The sequence below is a fragment of the Populus trichocarpa genome, chromosome 12 (assembly GCF_000002775.5).
Source record: "Populus trichocarpa isolate Nisqually-1 chromosome 12, P.trichocarpa_v4.1, whole genome shotgun sequence".
In the NCBI taxonomy this organism is placed as follows: domain Eukaryota; kingdom Viridiplantae; phylum Streptophyta; class Magnoliopsida; order Malpighiales; family Salicaceae; genus Populus; species Populus trichocarpa.
The window spans coordinates 11,056,006-11,081,515 of record NC_037296.2 but is presented as its reverse complement, the minus strand read 5'-3'; the positions used below and the strand labels follow the sequence as shown (position 1 = coordinate 11,081,515).

At 34.7% G+C, this 25,510-nt stretch overlaps 2 protein-coding genes across 2 annotated transcripts; one reads left to right on the top strand and one right to left on the bottom strand.

The window, feature by feature from the left end:
- Positions 1-15,483: 15,483 nt before the first annotated feature.
- On the top strand, positions 15,484-17,883 carry LOC7456905 (L-type lectin-domain containing receptor kinase S.1). Its single transcript, XM_002318631.4, has one exon. It carries the CDS (start codon positions 15,542-15,544, stop codon positions 17,609-17,611), a length of 2,070 nt encoding a protein of 689 aa, XP_002318667.3. The 5' UTR covers positions 15,484-15,541; the 3' UTR covers positions 17,612-17,883.
- Positions 17,884-19,371: 1,488 nt separating this feature from the next.
- Positions 19,372-23,384, bottom strand: LOC7458053 (ferric reduction oxidase 8, mitochondrial). Its single transcript, XM_024582000.2, has 8 exons — positions 22,681-23,384; positions 22,344-22,440; positions 22,080-22,265; positions 21,758-21,995; positions 21,260-21,593; positions 20,909-21,167; positions 20,082-20,803; positions 19,372-19,983 (listed from the first exon to the last, which is right to left on the bottom strand). The coding sequence occupies exons 1-8, from the start codon at positions 22,835-22,837 to the stop codon at positions 19,802-19,804; spliced, it is 2,175 nt and encodes a 724-aa protein (XP_024437768.2). The 5' UTR covers positions 22,838-23,384; the 3' UTR covers positions 19,372-19,801.
- Between the last annotated feature and the right edge of the window lie 2,126 nt (positions 23,385-25,510).

Below are 25,510 nucleotides of genomic sequence, written 5' to 3'. Positions count from 1 at the left end.
ATACTAGTTTGTTGATACGTGTTGTGCCGCTATTCGAATTAATTTGTTTTTCAACATATAAAAAAAAACATCTAGGTATTACTAATATTTTTCTAATAAAAAAATTAAACTATATAAAGATTGACCTGATGTGACCTGATCAGTTTGATGAGTCTGAAGACAACTCGAATGATCAGTGAAAACATTGTTCGATTCATAAAAATTCAAGACAATATCAGTTTTTTAAAATAATATTGAAACGATAACATATTGAATCGATTCGGGCCAACCCGGGTTAACTTGTCAAATCCTCAATCTGGATTATGAGACCGTGATAGCCCCATATAGAGCAAATCAAAACAAATTATGAAGCTCAATTCTCAATTAACTCAATATTAAAAAATAAAATTCAAAACAATTAATTAAAAAATAACAAAACAAATGATCTAAGTTAACTTGTTAAACCTGTGATCCGGATCATTAAATCAGAATAACCTTATAGAAAATAAACAAAAAAATGACCCGAGTCACCCAAATTAATTTGTCAAATATGTGATCAAGGTTATGAGATTGTGATAACTCTATAAAAAGCAAATCAAAACAAATTATAGAGCTTGATTTTCAATAAACTCATTGTTAAAGGGATCTTTAAAATATTATATTTTATTTAAAAAATAGTAACTTATTACTAAAATAAATTTGGTTCAGTATAAAAAATATAGAATCTTGTTTATATATTGTACTTTTAAATTGTTAGCAGTGACAATAAAATTTAGGGTTCGAAATGAACATTTGTGAACTAGTGTGTAAATTTATTTCAAGATTCTTTTTAACATTCATGGTATAAAATAAGGATCTATTTTAAAAACTGAAATTTCTTTGGTCACCTTCTCCAAAGAAGGAAATGTAAAGGGGAAGGTTTGGAAAAATAAAATTCGAGAGAAAGTAAATTGGATTCCTGAGGCAATTCGAACACAACAAAACTTCGAACTGCACTTTTCTGGCTCATGACTTTTGCCATGTTTTTTCTTTTCAAAGATAATTTCGCCTATAATTTCTAGGAAGAAGAGTTGGACTCTTTTAATCTATGTTGTAGTGAACTTAAAAACAATATATAATTATCCTACCATCGATAATCAATAAAATAGCATTTAATTATTTATCTTGTTTAAATAAATAAATAAATAAGTAGTTATGAAATCATACATATGTAGGTTTATTTCTCTTGTTTTACCTTTTTATATTTATGTTTATTTATTATTTTCAAGTTCATTTAAATTTTATATTTTTTTTATGATCTTTAGACTTACACGTATTAATGTATATTAGATTATAAATAAAAGTATTGTTGAGATATATAATATGAGTACGACCATATTTAATTATATAAAATATGCTTTATCTTCCTGTTTCTCTAATCTCAATTGGTTTTATTTATTATATATTGTATAGTTTTAAATATATAGTTTTATAATAAGAGTAAAAAAATGACTTTTTCCATTCAATTCGTGAACCAAATGGAACCATAAATATTAAATCTCATTTCCAATATTATATAAAATAAGCTTTATCTTTCTGTTTCTCTAATCTCAATTGTTTTTATTTATTATATATTGTCTACTTTTAAATATATAATTTTATAATAAGAGTAAAAAAATGACTGTTTCCATTCAATTCGTGAACCAAATGGAACCATAAATATTAAATATCATTTCTAATTTATATCCGTACCAAATCTAAATTGTAATATTGACTTGTTTTAGGCACCATGCCATGACTATTATTGGCAGGTAATTATTGCTGAAAATTGATTGTACAAATTAAAAAATCAAGAGACTGAAGTAGGAGATTTTAAAACAAACTCCAAAATTAATCCATTTGAAATAAAAGAGTTAGTTTTTTTTTAATAATAAGTAATAGTAATAATTGTAATTAAAGAGTTAGATTTGTTATCTAAACTTGCATAAACTTATCAATTTCATTAATACGAGGGCAAGGTAACTTTTACGCAACCATAACTAGCTAGTAGGTATTTATTAAGTATTTTATTAATTTATCAAGATTATATTGTAATTACTTAATTAATGACACGTCCTCATATGCAAGAAAAACCTCAATTTAGAGTCTTTTTTCTTACTACAACAATAATCTTACAAACAATCCAAATGATAAGACCCAATAAAAGACTTTGTATTCTTTCCTACAACACTTGACGTCACCATACACTTCATTGTAAGAGACAATTAGGAATTTCGGGCATTCACGTAATGTTGATTAAGAAAAATGTAAGACATTCCTCGGAGATCATATTACTAATTAAGTGCTTGAACCCTCCTAATTAAATCAAGAATTAATTAACCTTGCAGAGTACAATATTGCCTTCAATCACAAGTGTTGAAGGCTGAGAAAGTTCTTCAATGAACTACGCTATTAGAAAAGACATTGCCAAGGAAATCCCAGATCACCCCTTTATTCCATTTTCTTGAAATATACTCATAAAAAGAACACACAATCTTGAGAATATATTCTTTTTCATAAGTTTCTGGCCACATGCATGACAAGGATAAAAGTAACGGTGCTTCATGTTATTCTGCCTAAACTTTAGTGTTCAGTTTAAAGCCCACATGCAGGTGATGTCATCACCGCTCTTCTTCTTCTTCTTCTTCTTCTTCTTCTTCCTCGCTTCATGTAGGGTTTGACACGTGAAGAGGGCATGCTGCAGTGAGGGACGCGTGGAGGGATGTGTGGCACTTGCTCGTGGAACAGTGAAGATTCTAACGCAGTCAAGCTTAGAGATCTGATCCATTGACAGTTAGTTAATAATTCCAGTATATATCTCGTCCCATCGTCCACTGATCAGAAAACGGCAAGGCCCAGATTCTTATATATCCATGGTGAAGGAAGAAGACAGCAAGTGCCTAGTGGGGTGACGCATGGCTTTGGTTTTCATGAAAAGAACATCGATCATTTTGCTACTGTCCTCAGATCCTAATCCATAACTATGCTCGACAAAAACAGAAAAGAAAAATCAAAATTATAGACAAAAAAATGGATGAGATTTTGAGTCCTTCATTTTGGATGCTTCTGCGGTTTTCTGGTTTTTTGTTGAGAAATCTTAAACTGTAATTTTCTAGGACTTTGATCGGTACAATGAACAGCGATCGTCGCACCCATCTTGCTAGCTAGCTAACCTCTGGTTCTCCCCCGCTGAGCCCTCATCTTTTCATTTTCGTTTTGGAGCCATGGCTAAAACATTAATTATTATTTTTCCAAGGAAAAATATTTTTTTAAGTGGTACAATTAAAAATAAATTGAAAAACAATATATGATTATTTCATTAAAAATAAAATAAAAAATAATTTAATAATATTTGAGATGAAATCTGACAAATAAAAAAATTAAAATAAAATTTATAAATTATTTTAAATAAAATAAATAACAATTAAAATAATAAATATCAAATCTAATAATCAAAATAAATAACAATCGAAAGTGCTTTTCTAAAAATAATTAGGATTAACACGTTATACCATACATAGAACAAAGTAAAACATTCTTAATTAAGGCATTTATTTTTCTTAGAAGACCATAATATATATTTGTTTCAAATTCCAATCAGTGATAAGATCTGAGGGTCTCTGATTTCTCTCATATCTAACAATAATATCTTTCCAATAACGTATAATAGCGTACACGTGTCGAACACGTTTTGTGCCACAGCAACTAACTTTAATGTTTTTTATTTTTTTTTATGGCTAGCTATATATATATATATATATATATATATAAAGCTGAAATAATCGTGGCAACGCGGTATCATCTGTGAAAGAAAACCAAATTTCCTTGTTTTTGAGTGAAATAATCTTGGCAACACGATATTTTAAGTTGATTGTAGGGTACCTAATATCCGCATGTCGGTAAGGGAAAGAGAGTTTCCTTGTTATTTTCAGTGACTCATGGACGGATCTACAAGTGTATATTAGTTATTTTAAAATAGTTTATGAAAATGCGGACCAAACACTATATGCTAAAAATTTTAAAAATATTTTGTTTAGAATTAATTTTTTTATATTTTAAATCATTTTAATATGTTGTGTCAAAAATAAATTTTATAAAATAAAAAAATTATTTTAATTTATTTTATTGTTAAGAAATTATGAGAAAAATGTGCAATTGACCAAAAAAATGAAAAAAAAATAAAAATTCAAGTATTAAACTAAAAAAGCAGCAAACTTAGAGGACCAAACTTACATTTTAACAGATAAAGGTTCGAATAATAAGTGATAAGAATTTGATCCAATTGTTGAAAGTTTTAATTTCAATTCTTAGCATTAGACCGCGTGACATAAGGAATCATCTAGAAAAAAATAAGATGAATACCGATCCAATGATTGCTGTGACTTGACACAACTACATGGAAGTTAAAATCATAGTTTTTAGACCCGGTTTAGTCCAAGACCTGGATTTTGGGTTTTAACCGGTTGTTCGGGTAAATTTTTTTTTAAAAAAATCAAAACGACGTCGTTTTAGTAAAAAAAAAAAACAAAAGTCAACGGGTTGCAACCGGATTTTTGACCGGGTCTTACCAGGTCAACTGGGTCGCCGGGTCATACCAAGTTTTTTCTTCCCCTGTTTTTTATTCAACCCGGCCCGGTTCTAGCCTCGGGTCGACCCGCCGAGCCGGACCAAGTTTTAAAACTATGGTTAAAATAATATTCTTCATATCATGTTATTAATTATAGGAAAATTTTGTCTTTATTCAATAAACAAAGGTTCATTTTTTATCATCATGAATATCAAAAATTGTTTTGCTCTAAAGATAAACAAAATATTTTATCATTTTCATTAATAAAATAAAGTTAGTTTGAGTAATTTTGATATGATTTTATTTTTTTAAAAAATTTAATTATTGATTGTTTTGGTCTAAAGATAAAAAAGTATTTTATCATTTTCATTAATAAAATAAAGTTAGTTTGACGCAATTTTGATATAATTTTATTATTTTTTAATTTTAATTATTGATTTTTATTGACATGATATTAACAATATTATAATTATATATAGTCAATATTAAGTGCTCATAAGTTATGATACAGCTAAGGGGTGATTTTAAGTTTCTTTATATCATTTAGAGTTTTAAGTTGTATGATATAGATAAGTACTTGATGAAACAATGAGATTGATTTATATAAAAAAATTATAAAATTTTCTAGAAAATCCATCAATGGTGGTGCTTTCTTTACTTCATATACGTGTATTAGTTTATTGAGTGATGTTATATTACAGGTCAAATTAATTTTTTTTTAAATATAAAAAAATATTTAAGTGATAGAAAATTATTTGGTACTATTATTGAATCCAACCTATCGGATTAATTTTAAAACCTTTCAATCGGATTCCTTACCTAATTTATGTTTTAAAAGTTGTTTTGATATAATCCAATCTACTTGTTGGGTAACAAAACAGTTCAAATTATTAGTAAAAAGTATGGTTTGATCTAAAAAAACTTAAGATAACATCTTTTTTTTATTTTAATATTGAGATGGTGACATATTGGATTGACCCGGACTTCGCAACTTAACTTGTTAAACTCGCGACCTAGAACATGGATTCCATTGGGTTTAACAATTTTTTTGAAGTTTTTTTTACTTATTAATATGATAACAAAAATAGACATTTATAAAATTGAACACCAATCAAAATACTAGATATTTATTTGAGGCTGTGATGACCTCATGGAAAACAAACCGAAACAAATTATGAAGACTAACTCAAAATTAATCAAATATTGAAGGATAAAATTGAAAAAAAATAGTAAAAAAAGATTCAATAAAAAAGAAAACAATTGAAAGATGGAATTTTTTTAAAAAAAATTTTTTAAAAAAGAGAAAAAAAGGCCCGATCTAACGGATTAACTTTGAAACTTCTCAATTCAATTCCTTGTTTAGCCTGGGTTTAAAACTAACTCGCATAGAAGTTGTTGTGACATGACCCAGTCGACTTGGCGAATCCAAAAACAACTCAGACGACTAGTAAAAAGTGTGGTTTAACTTTAATTTTTTTTTTTAAGATGACATATTTTTTAAATATTGAGATGATGACATATTAGATTGACCCGAACTTCGTAGCTTAACCCTTCAAATACACGGTTCAAGTTATGAACTCTACTGGGTTTAACAACTTTGTTTGTTTTTTTTAACTATTTTTTATTAATGATATAATAACAAAAATAAGCGCTAATAAAATTAATCAATAACTAAATATTGAGATATCTATTTGAGACTGTGACAGCCTTATAAAAAGCAAAATGAATTAAATTATGAAGATCAAGTCAAGATCAATATAATATTGAAGAATAAAATTAAAAAAAAAATCTAAAAAGATTTAATAAAAAAATGAAAGACAAAGTTTTAAAAGAAAAGAAAAGAAAAGAATAAAAAACAGGGCAGGGCAGCTCATACAAACAGTGAAATACCCGGTTCTTTTAGTAGAGGAGGTAAAAAAACCTAAAAATGATTTAATAAAAAAATTGGTACGTAAAGCTTTTCTTAAAAAAATAATAATAATGGGGTAGTATGAATAGTGAAGGAGCTGGGAATTACCCCCGTTGATATATATATATATATATATATATATATATATATATATATATATATATATTATTACATTTACATTCGTCCATACCCTAGGGGGGCTTGGAATTGCCTCTTTAAGCTGACTGGTTCGTGTTGACATGTTTATTAGTCTGCCATAAACAGGACAGCCGCCGAGATTTTGATTGGTTTCAATTCAACAAATATAGCAAATTCTGCGAGGAATGGAATTGTACGCTAAGGAATAGTCCACTAAAGAACGTTAAAATGGAAGATTATAGGCACTCCAAAGCCAAAAAACAAAAGGCAAAAAAAGAGAGGAAAAGAAACATACATGAAAAGGACTGACATGGGTTTGTGGAAATATAGAAAATTAACTCAAGGAGGGGCTAATTTACAAGAATAAGTTCTTTGGGCCCCAAAAAAGAGAATAAAAGAAATCAAGGGATTGGTTCTGGTTCCGTACCTCTTCCACGGCATTGACAAATCCAGTGGGAAATGGTTGAATAGAATCTTCTTCAAATGCCCACAAGGAATAACCCCTCCAGTCCTCCACCACTGACCACGCCAAAAGTCAACTCTTAAGAAGTTAAACTTCAACTTTCTATTAAGAAGTTTCCTTATTTGAACAACTCGCAGTTGGCACCGCCACCTCTTGATTGTTAGACAGTAATTGTTCCACTACATCTCATAGATAGTTCGGTTATTTAAAAGGTTACAACCGATCGAGTTAAAAACTAATTAATCAAATCTGGAGAGATGTAGTTCAATTGATTAGACTATAAGGTTTTTTTTTTAAAGGTTACCAGTTCGAATCTCACAAATCTCAGGGCTACTGGAGATTTACATGATAGTTAACTTTAGGACTCGTTGGATTAGTCGAGATGTGCACAAGCCAACCCGGACACCCACATTAATAAAAAAAAACTGATTAATCAACATAATTTTTACCGACAAGTTTATAGACGATTACTCCACATTAAAAATTTTCCTGGTGATTCTTGTTTTGTCAGTCATTCCATAGATAATATAATAATTAATGGATTTACAAATAAAAAAGGTATACCAAATCAAAAAAAATACTCATTCGATTCCAGTGGTATTTCTATTGGTACAGAAACAATATTTAGACGTTTTAAAACGCTACCTAAGTGCTCTTAGAAACTTTCTTATGAATAACAGGGACTCAAAAAATATATACCAAGATCAGAGGTGATTTGGAAACTAGAACTTCTACTAATGGATCGCTCAATCCCTCTATAAACCTTTTTAATTGCGTTTTTGAAGAGGTCATGGTGTGCCAATTTTGAGCTTTAACCGTAATTAGGAGAATCAAGAAAATTGTAATTCAAATAATGAGAATCCGCTCCGTGCCCTAATTCTGGTTTTCAGTCTTAGACCATAAGGTAAGAAGCCTCGACGTACCATGAGACCCATATAATAGGAATTTGCTTGAATTACACACCGTAGGTAGGAAAAATGATTGAATTTGGCAATTCGCAATCCGACCATAAAATAAGAGGAATCTACGGCCGATCATTATTCCGGCCATTAATTGAGTCGTACAAGTAAGAAGCTAAGCATGTATTGTTAGGAAATTGCCATTATTGTGGCAAATGACCCACCCACCACTATGCTTAGTGGAATGCCAAGTGGAAGCATGAATTACGGCATAATTCATGCCATGTATTATGGCTTGATTGTTCCCTCCATGTGCTGGAGATGCTTAGCACTTGATGCCTATAAAGGAGGCATATTATGTGAGAGTGTTTTGAGAGAGAATTGTGAGAGTGAAGTGACGAGAAGAAGAGAGAAAGAGGAGCTGCTGCCATGGGCAGCAGCCCTGCTGCCATATGCAGCAGCGTGTGTGAACTGGGAGTTGAGTGATCATCCTCCATGTATTTTTGTAAACCTTTCTCTATCTCTAATACAATGACTCTCTCCCGTGGATGTAGGCGGTTTTGCCGAACCACGTAAAATATTGTGTCAGTGTGCTTTAACCCTCCGATGAGCAACTATCAGTACACCCCCGGTCCGTGCATGGGGGTGACGGAATCCCTAACAATTGGTATCAGAGCACATGGTTTAAAGGGGTGTTTGATTTTGCTCAAAAATGAAAGTTGTCAAAATTGTGTTTTGACCATACCACTGTGTAGAGGAGGCCGAGACGAAGCCACTGGTAAAAACGGCGTCAAAATCGGACGTCGGACATGGTCGCACTCTCCATCACTCTCCGGCAGGGCGTTTGCCCACGCGCGCAGACGCGCCCCACGCGTGCCACGCGTCTTCTTCGCCCGGATGGGCTGACCCAACCCGAATACCAGTTGACCCGACCCACATGGCTGACTCGGATATGAATGACGTCAGCATGACATAATTGTGATGTCAGCATGCACAGTAGGCATGCCAGGGATGACATCAGCATGATGTAATTGTGATGTCAGCATGCACAGTAGGCATGCCAGGTCATTAGACACGTCATCGACCAGTCAGCAGACACGTCAGCAAAGTGGGACCCACCTGCCACATCATCAGCCGCGAGCCGAGCCGAGCCGTTTTGAAGCTGAGCCGAGCCGCGAGCCGAGGGATAAGTTTCTGTGCAGCAGAGTCTACGTGCAACCGGATCTGAGATTGAATCTGGGCCGCTCATCAGGCCAGAATTGTTTTGATCAAATCTTAGCCGTCTGAAATGCGATTTGGACGATTGCAGACTTGTTTCCAGCTAATTTGATCATTCCGAATGCAATGGTACGGTCCGATCGTTGAGATTTGAGACCAAAAATGGCGGTGGTGAATTAACAAAAGAGATTGCCCGATCAGGAGGCATCTGAAGGTCATCATGGTGGTCGATGGAGATGAAGAAGAACATGTCACACATGTTTACCCAATTACATGTGCTGAACTGCTAAGTGGAGAGAATTTTAGCTGCCTTGAAGGAAGGCAAAATTGGGACACTCTGGACACCCGATCAAGTGGACAATTAGAGGTGTAGAGTGAAAACTGATGAAGACCAATCTTGACGAATCTAAGAACTGGTAGTCTCGCCAGATGTTGAGAAATCATGTATTAAACCAGTATATTCCAGATCACTTGTAAAGGAAAGCCGCAACAAAGCTAGCAAATGGTTGTATATACGGAAAGACAGTACGATGGATAGATATGGCCTAAGAAGTTCTGTCTAGGAGATTGGGTTTTAAGCGGGACCAGTGTGACCCCTCCAATCTTTCCTGGGGAACTTGCTTAGTGGAAGGATTATCCATACGGTACTATTTTCGTATATATAGCAGTTTGTAATGAAACAGTTGAAGACTAGCAGGATGGCGGCACAAGGGAACATTTAGGTTCCGTATGATCAAGGATCTGATGAAGTGGTGATTTCTCCAAAGAAGTTAGATTCGGTGACTGTGATTTCTCAAGGGGAGAATTTATGAAGACCCTGATAATGGAAGAGAAATACAGCAAGGGGATAAAGATTGACACCCTATTTTGACTTGGATAGGTGTTATGACAGGATGAGTTGCTGTCAAACATAAGCAAGGAATAGGGGAAAAATCTGGAGAACAGAAATTGCACGAGGGCACACGGAGATTGTGCATGAGTACCCGTAAGATCCAACGAGGTACTGTAATGAGACAACAGGTGCAAGGAGAAGAAGTGTTCCCAGATGAAGCTCAGAGCAGAGACTGTTAAAGTTTGTACAACAGGAAGTCTTTTGTGCTCTTAATGAAGACAACAGGCGAAGACCTTTCCAATGCATGCAAGGATGGAAAGAGAGCTGTTGCAGAGGCACCTAATTGAGGGGGTGCAAATGCCTATGATACAAGGCAACCGCCTATGATGAAAGGCGAAGACACCAAAGAGAGTTGGTGTAGGTGGAGCTGTCAAGCAGAAAGGCACAGAAGCTCCAAACATAGAAATCGAGGTGGAGGATTGCGAGGAGTATACCGCAACTTTCTCTTTCTATGTAGTCAGTGGCAGTAATCTCTCCCATAGTGCACATGGTGGTAGAGACTTTTGAAGCCACTTTGAAGCATCTCAGCTGAAGGAGGATGCGACTGCCCTATGACAACGGGCGAAGACACCTTAGAGAAGGTGTGAGGGCCTTGATATGAGCCCAAGATCAGACCGCCCCATGGCAACGGGCGAAGACGCCTTAGAGAAGGTGTGAGGGCCGCGATAGGAGCCCCATTTCAGACCGCCGCATGACGACGAGCGGAGACACCTAAGGAGAAGGTGTGTGGGCCATGATATGAGCTCAGTTCAGAACGCCCCAAAGCCGATGTGATGGCTAGATACAAGTGGACAAGTGTATGGATAGCCAATGAAGTGGCTATGATGAGTATGGAGATAAATGCAGGATTGACTTTCATGGATATTGCCCCCATGCTAAAGATCAATGAGCTAGAAGACATTTGCCTTGGACAATAAGTGTGTGACTTGTGGAGCATTAAGACGCGGCTGCTATGAAGAAGCAGAAGGGCATGCGCAGGTTCCGAGAACGAGTTGACTCTTGTCAAGGTGGTGAGCTCGGTAATGGCATTGTAATACTCGGAGTATGAAGACAGATATGGATCAACCTTTATGGGCTGCCCCCATGGTTAAAGGTGGAGAGCTACCTGGACTCTTACGACTAAGAGCGAGAGACTCACGGAGAAGTAAGGCGTGGTTCCTAGGGTGGAACAGAGGGCAGGCGCAACTCCTGGATGAGTAAACTCTTGGAAGAGTGGTGAGCTTGTGATCACATTGAAATACTCAATGACCGTCGCACTTAGAATATCCGTTTGAGGGGGTGTTGTAAGCCTTGGTGTAAGGCTTGAAAAATCATTCCGGACCGAGCATGGTTGATACGCTCGAAGGGGAATGTTGAAGACGCTCTCAAAATGAAAGCTTGGAAGAGCTGCAAAATGCAAGCTTGTGCTGAAGAAGCAAAAGGACAATTGCCCACATAAATGGCAAAGGGGGTGATTGTTAGGAAATTGCCATTATTGTGGCAAATGACCTACCCACCACTATGCTTAGTGGAATGCCAAGTGGAAGCATGAATTACGGCATAATTCATGCCATGTATTATGGCTTGATTGTTCCCTCCATGTGCTGGAGATGCTTAGCACTTGATGCCTATAAAGGAGGCATATTATGTGAGAGTGTTTTGAGAGAGAATTGTGAGAGTGAAGTGACGAGAATAAGAGAGAAAGAGGAGCTGCTGCCATGGGCAGCAGCCCTGCTGCCATATGCAGCAGCGTGTGTGAACTGGGAGTTGAGTGATCCTCCTCCATGTATTTTTGTAAACCTTTCTCTATCTCTAATACAATGACTCTCTCCCGTGGATGTAGGCGGTTTTGCCGAACCACGTAAAATATTGTGTCAGTGTGCTTTAACCCTCCGATGAGTAACTATCAGTACACCCCCGGTCCGCGCATGGGGGTGACGGAATCCCTAACATGTATGTCAAAATGACAATATGCATCTAATAAATAGTAGCTGGTCCCCTTTTTTTTCAAAATTCTCGATGTAATTTTCAAATATTCAAGCCAATGCTTTTGAACAATTCTTTGAACTTGTAATGTAAAAGCTTTAACGCGGAACAACGTTTAGAAATATAGTGGAAATCATGTTTTTTAAAAATTTAATTTTTTTATATGTTTTTAGATCATTTTGATGTGTTGATGTAAAAAGTAATTTTTTAAAAATAAAAAAAATATTATTTTGATACATTTCTAAATAAAAAATACTTTGAACCGCAATCATTACCATACTCATAAACATTCGAAAATAGGAAGCATCAATCCAAGCAATCAATAAGCTTGATGACATAGAGCCCATTTAGAATTGTGCCAATTTTTTTTTTATGTTTTTAGGTTATTTGTAACCCGTTTGTTATTGTAGTAGCGATTGCTTTTAAAAGTGATTTTTATTTAGAAATATCAAGTAAACTTTAATAATACCCTAAAAAAGTTTGTTCGTTTGTTATTTTTTTTAATATTTTTTTATCTTTTAAGATTTAATTTTGAAATCAGCACACCAAAATAACCTAAAAATATCAAAAAAAATAATAATTTGATTAAAAAAAATTATTATTTTTTAAATATTTTTAAAATACAAAAACAAATAAACTTTAATAATACCTTAAAAAAGTTGACCGCAGACGCTTTCAACGCGGGTTTGTATCCTCTTGCCATTAATGCAAAGTGGTCAAAGAGTTGCTTTCATATGCAAATTGATGAAGGAGACAACATGTTGAACTTTCTTTTTCCTTGAAAGAAAAAGAAAGAACAGCATTAAGATAGAAACTTAAATTCCTTTTTCACAGGATCCATGTCTAGTAAACGATGCATGCACATCCAAGTGTCTAATTTGTACCACTTGGAAAAAAAGTGAAAGATCAAAAGATGGGGTGTCAAAGTTACAAAATTAAATCATATAAAAAATAACCATAATTAAATAAATAAAAGATCGGTTGTCAATTATGCAAAATGATCATTTTTTTTTATTTTTACCTGAATATCCTCACATCTTTTTAAAAAATAAGACTAGTTTCATTCAGGGTTCGTGATAGTCCCTTCCTTTGTGATTAAGCGTTTGGAACTTAGAAAAATCAATTCAATTAATTATACATTGAATTATTCTTGCTAAAAAGCTAGGCTTTCTCCTTAATTTTCTTAACAATAGATCACGTGTCATGAAAATACACAAATTGATAAAAAAAAAAATCAAGTAGGGATTAAAATCTGAACAGAAAGATCTATTTTTTTTAGTCATATAAGAAATTAAAGTTTAAGAATAAGAAATTAGTCGAGGTGCGCGCAAGCTGGCCTAGACATCCATGTTAATAAAAAAAAGAAATTAAAGTTTAAGAAATAAGTTTAGTTTGATCTAGAATTCAGGGTAGTTTTGGATTATTTAGCTTTTCAGATTTCACACCTTATCTTCTTCAATAAATTAATAAAAAAGACAAAACGTAAAAATCTTATAAAAAAAGTATAAGAAAGAAATTAAAAAAAAAAGGGATGAAATTGAAAGAGAAAAAAAACAAAAAAAAAGTTGAATTGAGAAAAAAAACACTATTCATTCAAACAATGATATTTTTAAATTTTTTTTTCCAAGTTTATTTAATATAGTAGGGTAATACACATGAATTTTTTTTTCATTATGCCATGATAATTGGCTTTAGTTTAAAGTGTATTTGTAAATACGGTACATAATACTTTTACAAAAGTATTTTTCAATTGAAAAAATATTAAAATAATTTTTTTTTCATGATTTTAATTTTTTTTATATCAACACAATAAAAACATAAAAAAATCAATTTGATATTTTTTAAAAAAAAAAACATTTTAAAAACAGCAACAACAACACACTTTTCAGGTCGGGTATGTAGATAAAATAAAGATTGGAGTGATAGAGCTTTGCCAGAAGAAGAATTAAGAAGTTAAAGAGGACAGAACTTTTGGTAAGAAGAAAGGAACAATGCTTTATAGACGAGTGGGATTGCTGCCATTTGGGGAACAAAAAGACGAGGAGGGACTTCATCCTGATCTCTTTGTTTGAGGATTTGGGGTCACTTTCTTTTTACATTCTTAAGGGTTTGTAAAGAAAAACAAAAAGGAAAATTATGTGAACAAGTGAAGAAACAAAGAGAAAAAAGAAAGTATGAGATTTTTCACATGTACTAAAGAGGAAAAAGAGAGCTTGAAATTTAAATCCACATGAAAGATTAATAAAGAGGAAAAAATGTTTGGGAACGGGGTTCAAATCGTGTTCTCAAATTTTTTTTTTGGTAAAAATTAATTTTTTTTTATATATTTTAGATCGTTTTGATGCGCTGATCTTAAAAATAATTTTTAAAAAATAAAAAAACATCACTTTGATGCATTTTAACACGAAAAGTTTTTTGAAAAGCAACGGCAACCACACTCTCAAACAGACTCTGAATGAAGATTTGAAATTATCTTGGGAAGAGAAAAACCAATCTCCCTACCCATTAATTCCTATTTTTTATGTCATTAATGGGGTGTTTAAAAGAGGAATACATTTTATACAATAAAATTAATAAAGATGTAATCTAGGCTGAAAGACAAGAAAGACATACTTAATAATCAACCGGACTTGATAAAAATATAATTTAGGCCAAATTAAGAACATGGTTTGGTTATGAACTTAACCAATATTACACGAGAATGACGAATTGGATCAAATACAAGGAAGATTAGAATATATAGAGTAGAAATGGTTAAGATTTGTTAAAGGAAAACTAACAAGTTACGTGAAGTAGTGGAGAAGTAGTGCATTTTTAAAATTAGAAAGAATGAAGATGATTGGTGGTTGCCTGACAATTTTTTTTTATAATTTTCCTTATTTAAAGAAGACTAAAGAAAGAAGAAGATGATCAAACACAACAATAACTCAACAAATCAATAATAAATATGCAACAATAATAAATATGCAATTAACTCTGAGAAATATAGTTTAATTAATCAGACATTAAATTTGTTTCTTAAAGGTTACAAGTTTGAATCCCACAACCTCAAGGTCACTGAAAGTTTATATGGTCGTTAACTTCAGGGTCCATGAGATTAATTGAGGTGCGCACAAACTACCCGAACACTCACATTAATCTAGAAAAAATATTTTAAATATGCAATTCAATTAAGTTTATAAAAATTTCAGAATATATTTATCAGGCATTAACTAGTAGATAATAAAAAAGTTAAGATTTAAGTTTGAACCCATTAAACTCAATATCCAACTTCAAAAAAAAAAAAATTTTTAACTTGAGAAAAAAAAAACACTACAAAACATATACGAAAAGCTACTTAATATTCAATTAACACAAATGTCAATAATACAATAAATAATGGAGAAAAGCATAAAGCGAGACAAAACGAGATGTTGAGAGTCAAAACCCACCTAATCACAAAGAAAGCATTAACTCTCAACACTCGGTTCCTTTAATCAATAAATAGTCAATAATGACTCCTATTTTTTTATTTATACTCGTGCTTACAATTTCAACCCCAACTACATCCCTCCTCAAGTCTCTCCTCCGGCCACCGGAATCTATTGGGATGCTGCGATCACCTCTCCTCCTCTTCCTTTTCTTCTATCCCAGTTTTGGCCTTGACTTCCTCTTTAACTCCTTCAATGCCACAAACCCTGGAGTCACTCTAATCCCAGATGCCGGAGTCGACACCTCGGTGATCAGACTCCTCAACGATACCAACCAGAACTCAATTGGACGTGCTTTTTATCCGACAAAAATCAAGATGAAACAAACCCAGAACTCAACAACGACTCTCTTTTCCTTTTCAACTTCTTTTGTCTTCTCCATATTGCCTAACATTGCTTCAAGTCCTGGCTTTGGTCTTGCTTTTGTTCTCTCTAACTGGACTAACCCACCTGGTGCTTTTCCTGGCCAATACTTTGGTCTTTTTACCAATACAACTGTATCCTCTGCGGCGCCACTTTTAGCTGTTGAATTTGATACTGGGCAGAACCCAGAATTTAATGATCCTGATAGGAATCATATTGGTATTGATTTGAACAACCCTGTGTCTTCTTTAACTAAGCCCGGTGGATACAATTCTTCTGCTGGCTTTGTGCCTGTCAGTATGGGAAATGGTCAGAATGTCCGAGCGTGGATTGATTTCGACGGGCCTAATTTTCAGATTAATGTTACTGTAGCCCCTGTTGGTGTTTCTCGCCCATCTGTGCCGATACTTAGTTTTAAAGATCCTGTGATTGCGAATTATACTTCTGAGGAGATGTATGTGGGGTTTTCCGCTTCAAAAACTACTTGGGTTGAAGCGCAAAGGATTTTAGCTTGGAGTTTTAGTGATACAGGTGTTGCTAGAGATATAAATGTTACGAATTTGCCTGTTTTTAGCCTACCATCTTCGTCGAATTCGTTGTCAGCTGGCTCTATTGCTGGGATAACGATTGGCTGTGTTGTTTTGTTTGTGATTTGCGTGTTTGTGGTTTCTTGGTTTTGGTATAAGCAGAAGTTGAGAGATTCAGAAGAGGATGAGATTGAAGATTGGGAGCTTGAATATTGGCCTCATAGATTTTCCTATGGAGAATTAAGTCAAGCCACTAATGGATTCTCCATAGATCAGCTTTTGGGCTCAGGTGGATTTGGGAAAGTGTACAGAGGAACTCTCTCAAACAATTCTGATATTGCTGTCAAATGCGTGAATCATGACTCTAAACAAGGCCTAAAAGAGTTCATGGCTGAAATATCGAGCATGGGCAGGCTGCAACATAAGAACTTAGTTCAAATGCGAGGCTGGTGTAGAAAAGCCAGTGAGCTTATGCTTGTCTATGATTACATGCCCAATGGCAGCCTCGATCGTTACATATTCCACAAGCCTAAGAAGCTATTGAACTGGCAACAACGCCGCCAAGTCCTTGCTGATGTAGCTGAAGGATTAAACTATCTCCATCATGGCTGGGAAAAGGTAGTTGTGCACAGGGATGTTAAATCAAGCAATATATTGTTAGATTCAGATATGCGAGGCAGGCTTGGAGATTTTGGCCTTGCAAAACTTTATAGTCACAATGAAGTACCTAATACAACTAGAGTAGTTGGTACATTGGGATACTTGGCTCCTGAGATGGCAACAATGGCTATAGCAACATCAGCAAGTGATGTCTATAGTTTTGGAGTTGTGATATTGGAGGTGGTTTGTGGTAGAAAGCCGGTAGAAATGGGATCAAACGAGGATGAGGATTCAGTGCTGATTGACGTGGTGAGAGATCTGTATGCTACAGGGAAGGTGGTCGAGGCAGTGGATGAAAGAATGAAGGGGGAGTTTGTGGCAGAGGAAATGGAGTTGGTGTTGAAGCTTGGATTGGTTTGTTGCCATCCTGATTCCCAAAGGAGGCCTAGTATGCGGGAGGTGGTGGCAATTTTGGTCGGGGAAGATGTGGCTGCCGCACCTGCTGAGTTGTTGAATGTTTTGGCTAGTGGTGGCAGAGTCGGTGATGGTAGTAATCATGGCGGTGAAGAGGTGGCTCTAACGCTAGATGAACCGCAGGTGTGAATATAGTTCTTTTATTAATTTTTTTCTTGGTTGAATTTGTGGTGGTAGGTATTGAAATTTTGGCACCTTAATTTGATTGAGTTTTGGCATTAAATATTGAAAATTTTCATTTTTAAACCTTTGATAATCCACTGCTGGTAAATTATGGCTGCTATGTCCAGAGTTCAAACTCAAGCAGTATCCCTGGAGATTTTCTGCTAGTCTTTTTTTTTTTTTTTCCATATAGCATTTGTAATTTAATAAAGACTAGTAAAACATTCGTCTGAGAATAATCCTGAGTTTGTTCTACTCACGTAAATAAACATTCGGAGGAGGTTTCCTTAGTTTTCACTTTATGCATACAAGTAGCCCGGAAACTTTTCTCTGACTAATGGTCTTTGATCCTCATCTCTAATAAAATATAAGAATTGAACCATTCCAAAGAAACAAAATATATAGAAATATAGAGTGGACAGATGACTTGGGAACTCTTTACGCAATGTAAAAGCCCTTCTATCTCCTCAGATTCCTTGGATGATAGAATTGGCAAGGGCAGACATGGACTGTGTTTCAAATTAGAATGTGGAGTCACCATTCATGTTGTAAGAGAAACATTTGTGTGGTCCTATTGTTTGGTGCAAGATGGGGCCATGCAAGAAAACACTCTCTTTCCCTCTCAAAGTGAGAGGTGTGATTACTGATGTGCAAGACCCCATTAGTTTGTGGGACTTGATCTTTGGCCAAGCAATCCTCATCCTACATGTTTAGCTTTTTTGGATCGAGTGAGAAAAGTCTCCTCTGAAGATAATATCTTTGATCAATCAAGTTTTAGCTTTCCTATAAGAACGTTGACTGTACATAATAAATCAAGGCAAGTTGGCTGTCCCATTTTCTTTTTAGGGATCTTAAATTAAATATGCCTTCTTAATTTTTCACTACATGGTCAATGAATTAAGAGGCAAGCAACTTTGTAAGGCAGCGTTTGTAGTGCGGTGGATCATTTGTTAACCAGGCATAATTCAGACTGGACCAAGTCCAGCTCATGACTGAGTAAAGGAGGACCCTTTTTTATCATTTATTGCTTGCAAGATTCCCATTGGCAACAGTGACTGTCTTATCCTTGCCGTTTGCAGTGGCTACAGAGAAATATAATGACAATTGAAAAAGAAGGTTCCTGTTTAAAAGCCAATCCAATTATGACTTCTGGTGATAATATATGGCTCTTTATCTTGCTTCCATTTGTGTATTAAGTTGTGTTTGATAATTTTCCACTAGAGAATCAAAGATAAGGAAGCAAGTATCCGTGTCTCTGCCTTTGATTTGAACCCGTATCCCACTGTTATGAGTTCTTGTCGAAGTTCAGCTGGTTTAAACTAATAAGCGGAGCTAAATTGATCAAGATACCTCAGTTGTTCTCAAGAATATCCCAAGATAGTGAAACTAACTTGATTTTTATGGCATGTCCATGGTAGAAGGAAAGAAAGGATCCAAACTGAATGATTGTCCTTTTTGTTTGTTTCTTTGTTGGGGATTAATGGCCGGAGCAGGGGAGGTGGTGATGAGGATATGATCCAAGTTCCATAACTTCAAGCTAATTGTTTTTGAAATCTGGATATTGGGTTGCTCATGGTATTGTGGAGATGCCAGAATTGTAGGAGCTAATTGTCCTTGAAATGTCTTATTGGCTGCTACACTGGATTCTCCCTTTGGATTAGGATTTAATTGCAGTTTGGCGAAAAAGCTTCACAACATTAACATAATTTTTAGCCATAACACATGAATGACTAGCACTAATGCCTAGTTTGAGATATACTAATGCCATGCGAAGGTACATCATAGAGCCACATGAACATTATACTAATATAGCCTGTCCCAAGACAAAGTGGACGAGGGTGTTCTCTCATTATTAACTACCAAATCTTCCTCAGCCTGGCTCATAAGAGGTAGAGATAAGAGTATTCTTTTGAAATTGGGGCAAGAGATTTTGTAAAACGGCCATGATTGAATTGTAGATTGGCCCTCAAAGCACTTTGATAAAGTCCCATCCATTCAACTTATCTAAATGCACAAGCTTTCAGCTTAACTGCTCAAGCCCTTTCTCAAATGATGCCACGATGAAATATGTACAAAGTGGAATGAAGGCATCCTTTATTTAGAACCAGATGCTAATGTTTGCATGTTGTCAAGTATTTGTGTGTATGGATGGTGAGGCTAAAGAGTGAAGTTGAGGGAGTGGAAAATGAAGTATGGTTTCTTTCCCTTGGCACCAATGTTGAGTCCCTGAGACTTCAACTGGCATAATGATGCGACCGACTCCTTCATGCTTTCCGGTCCACACACCAGTACTCCAATATCAGATCCACCAGTTTCATTTGGAAACTTGGACAATATATCTGTTTACAACATGCAATTACACAAACTGTAATTGGAAGCAGAAATTTCAAATAATAGAATGTTGCCGAATTGTAGGAAAAAGATAGAATAATAATACCTTGAAAGTCAGGCCTTCCTCCAAAATGAATTTCATGTTCCTCAACAGTACTTCTTGCCTCCACTGAACCTACTAATTCTGTGGCTTTATTACCTTGTTTTGGAGACACTGCTGGAATATCTTTCTTGAGCCTTTTCCATCTCAAGATAATTGCTACAAAAGTATTGCAAGCAAGAGCTACGATGAAAGAAGCTAGGAGAAGTAGATCAACAACTGAAGAGGGAGTCTTCTCTTTTGAGGCCTTGTTTTCTGACGGAACAACCATCTTTTGTGAGGCAGGACTCTTCATTTCAGTGGGAACAAAAATGCGATTAAAGAAAATAAGAGAAACTAAGAACTTAATGGAGGATAATGCGACCATGGCAGCCATCAAAATTGAACTATCTAGTCCATGCACTGCATAATTTGAACATTCGGTGCTAAAGTTAACTGTTCTCGCTAGAGAAAAGTTATTCACTAATCCTATCACTGTTGCATTAGAACTCTCTTCCTGTGTCACGTAAACTTTTAGATTTAGAGACAACTGTGTGGATGACTGATTCAGAAGTTGAGAAGAAACTGAGTTTAACAGGCAAACATCTTGCGACTTCTTCACGACATAGATGAGCTGAACTTGTGTGGCGAATCTATACCTGCTGCTGCTTATGGAAGCAATTTCCTTTATGATGCTGAGAAATGGGGTTATCCCAGCTCCACCGGCAATCAGAAGTAGGCTGTCATGCCTGCAAAAAATTCTTAACAAATGACAATCTCGAAAATCATCCTTAGTTCATTATCAGTTCAAGTAAATTCTTCTTGTCTGCAATACTAGGTTCTTTTTTGCAAACCTTAGGAAGTCCAGTGAAGCAGGTCCATAAGGGCCTTCAATTGACACAGGTATACAGTTCATAGCACCTGTATCTGAATCTAGCTCTGCTTGTATCATGTCATAGAGAGAACTTGTCCAGCCCTCATTGCATTTTACTACAACAGACATCGTGTGATCATCAATATTTGAGCTAGAAGTGATACTGAAGGGATGCCACTGAAACTTGGAAATACTTGGTATCTTCATGTATATAACACTTGTTGGGGTATACTTCAATCCTGCAATTAGTATGAAAGATGTTTGATGAGAGAAGTTTTACTGCCATAACACTAATATGCATGATTGTAACGGGGAAGGCTGAAAAGATTACCTGGATCCTTTGGCAGCGTAAGTTCTATGGCTTTGCTGGGGATTAGGTATATTCGTGCTGAGAGAATGCAACTTTGTGGTCTTGATTGTAAGATTCGAAGTAGCTTGTCAAGACCAAAGAGAAATACCCCAGAAAAAACCATGTAGAAGTGCCGATCTCCAGCATGGAACAAGAAGAATATTAGGAAGACTATGTATAGATGGTGTGTGTAGTAGAATATTTCAAATCTCCTCCTCCTTATTTGAGGAAGTGACGTGATCCAGATTACCAGTCCTGTAACAAGAGCAATCTCTCCTGCCAGGTATATCCGTCCTTTTTTCTGCCATCTCCATATCTGTTATTGAAAACTCATAGCAAAGGATTAAAACAGAGAAGAAAAGGATAGGTTGGATGTTAACAACAGAAGATACCAAATTCAATCACAAAAATGCAAATTGAACCAATGAAACAGACTACAAATTTTGTTTCAAGAGGGGAAACAGAAAGGAAATAGAATACCTCATCTTGAATATGGCGGCTGACTCCCCAGATGAACAAAGTGCTTGCACCATGAATTGTGGAAAAAAATATCATTGACGTCCCAAGCAATATATGGTATCGTACTGAAGCTTCAAACTGGATTCCAATTAACTGGAAAATGGCCAAGCCCCTCAAAACAGGAAGAAGAAGCAAAGCCAGGCAGACTTCTGCAAGCAATCCAAATCGGGTGGCCACTCTTAGATACTTGATTTGCCATCTGAAATACAGGTAAACATCAGTAATGGTGTTACTCTTGATTTTCAGTATCCACCAAATGTTATTTAGGATCATTAGAACTCACAAATCTAACTTCAGTGACTTGACTGGCATCAACTTTTTGAAGTCATTACTGATGCGGGCGTAGTAAGTCCAAGCTAGAAAGAGGAAAAAGAGAAACACTGCCAGAATCTCTAAGCTAGATAAAATTCCCACAAAGCTGTTTACCACCACAGGATTTGAGAAACCAACAGTTGCACTCCTTGCTGGTCTGTCATCCATGTTAATCATAAGGAACAGTAAGCCATTGATTTCTAGAGATACAGATCTAATTTCACAACTATATTACCTGCTTCGAGGAGGCTCCTTCGTAACCAAATCCAAGTAAACTAATCCAATTATGGTCACGGCAATAGGAGGAAATGTGAATACAGCAAAGTTGAGACCTGCAGTGCATTCAGTATTATACTAATATAAGCATTGATACCAACATCTGCAATTTTGCAATCATGAATGTTTTATGTTTTTCAGTAAGAATGAGCACGCAAATGACATCTCTTGCTTGATTCTATAAATTGATAGCTGATGTTGTCATGCCAGAGAGTAAGTGTGTAGATTAATATATATAAAAAAGACGATTTAGCACTAAGCAAAAACCAATTCAGATGGTGACTCCAAGTACATACCGTAATAGCCAAACACTGTGTGCCTAGCACTATCTTCAGCTCCTTTCCATTTTCTTGTCCACAGATTAGTAGGCTTTAGAAGCCACAGAGCAATCCAACCAGCAAATATTATGATCATCAGTACTTTAAGAAGAGCAAGAAGAATGGCCTTTGCCATGGCTCCTATTTCTGATCTGTACTTCTTTAGTATGAAAGGTATTCCTTATATAAAGAACATTGTGCAATTCACCTTCAAGACCATTAGTAGATTACACATAGCCCCACCACCTCTCACAAGTGCCACTCACTTACATGGCGATTTCGTTATGGTTGTCAAGTGCAATCCCGATTCCACTGCAGTATGATCTGCAATCTCTGACATTGATATATATACGTGTGTTTATATGATTTTCAAATTTCAGCAGTCTAATAATATCCTCCACAACAACAAACACTAGAAGAAGTCTGCATCAAGATTTAGTTGGATGAAGTTGATGGAAGCGATGACAGGTGATCTTAATTCATACATACGACATCCATAGATTCCATTCATGTGCACATTGTCATGAGTTATCACTTGTGTTGTTGAATGGCAGCTTTACCTTTCTGTTATAATCATCTTTCAACTCTTGACATCAGATAGTGGGCTGATGGTCCACCCACACCAACTTTGATTTCTGTCATGGGAATATTCTTCTTTTCATCTCCTCGCATAGTTCTGCTCTGCTCTTGGTCAATATTGAAATCTTTATGTATATATATAATCACTTGCAAATACAAAAAGGGCGTGGATTAATATTTGTGATGCAGATTAAGTTTACAGTTTAGAGGATTCTATGCATATATGCTGTGTGGCCCAACTTGAAATAGAATTCATGTAAAGTGGGTGGTGGAGTCTTCTGTTGATGGCGTATTAGGAAGTGTTGTAGCAATTATTTGAAAGAATAAAAAATAAATATTTATTTTTATGAAAATGAAGTTTAACTGCAGGGCACTTAAAAGCTTTTGGTCTTACTCTTCTATTAATTTCAAAATATCTCTTTTATTGATTATTTGTTGCCTTTCAGGCATCAAACTTTGAAGGAGGAGGAGGAAAGGAAGAGGAAGGAACAAGTAGATAAAAGAGGCATGCTTATTACTTTATTAGGAAGCAATCATCTCCCCTGTTCTTCCTAGAAAGAGGGGACGGAGTTAGGCCTTAGGCCAGGCGGGCGCCGACCATTCTGACAACTTTTGTTGACACCCGATATACACATGTGGTTGATAATTGTTCAAGTGGGAGATTGATAGCTGACTTGTCTGTAGAGAAACACATGTGATGTAGGACAAGATAGAAAAAAAAAAATATCAAAATATGATAATTGAGGTAGGATAGAAGAACAAAATCTTGAAGAAACCAAATCAAGAAGGATAATCTTGAAAAACCAAATCAAGAGAGACATGCTCCATCTTGTAAAAGCGAGAAACTTAGCTTCTTTTATTAAATAATTCAATGATCAACATATATATATATATATATATATATATATATATATATATATATATATGTCGGTGTGGGTGTGGGTGTGGGTGTGTGTGGATTAAATTAAAAATTTACAAACAATTATATTTATTAGAATAATATATATGTCAAAATATTGTTGTATATAATCAAATTAAAAACTTACAAACAATTAAATGATCAATTTTGGATCACCTTACAATTGGTGTAGATAACTAGACCAACACTGTACAACTTCTAAAAAAAATGAAGAGTATTATGAAGAGTAATATTATGTTTATTGTCTATGTAGTTTTTGAAAAAGTAATCGATCTATCTAAAATTATTGATCTTTGAAGATTATACAAGCTTTTTGTTAACGATATGGAATTTTTTTAATCAATAATTTACTCCAAAACTCTTTGATATTATGTTTGGTTATTAGAAATGAAAGGCATGAAGTCAAAATAGAGTGGTCATAATGATTTTTTAATTTTAATATTGTGTTTGAAATAGCAATAAATAATCAGAATGAAATTCAATTTTTTAATGCCTCATTTTTAATATTAAAAAGAATAATGATTGTAAAATAATTTCACAAATAGTGGTGATAGTAAAAATAATAAATGCTATTTATAAAATATTGATGTTAAGGTTAAAGATGATGATCAGACTTTGATTTTATTGTGTTCATTTTGTTGATACTTTGCTATATAAAAATGATAGTTTTAGTTTAGAAGATGTCAAAACTTTTTTAAACTATAGAGTTGAAAAATTGAGTGTTAGAGAGTCATAATGATGATCATGCAGGGGGCTTGATTATAAGGGGTAAAATAAATAATTAATTTTCAATTAGTGGAGACAAGTCTAGATCAAAATGAGCATTGTGTTTATGTTAAATAGTGCAGGGTAAAATTCAATATGGATGTTCATCATATCAAGGTATTGTGGATTATATTCATTCTTACCTTTGGGTCCTTCTCCTATTATGTTAAAATATAGAGCATAATATCTATTAACATTTATTGATGACTACTTTATGAAGATCTAGACGTATTTTATAAAGAGAAAGAGTAATGTGTTCATCATCTTCAAGCAGTGGAAAACCTTAATTGAGATGTAGACTAGTAAAAAGATCATGTGCTGAAAAACTAATGATGGTTTGAAATTCTGCTTAGGTGAATTTGATAAGTTCTACAAGAATGAAAGAAGTTCTAAACATCACATTATCAGGAATACACCATAACAAAATGGAGTTGTAAAATGTATAAACAAGAACCTCTTGGAAAGAGCATGTTGTATACTTTAACAAGTTGGATTATCAAAGGAATTTTAGGCCAAAGAAATTAACATGGCTTGTTATCTGGTAAA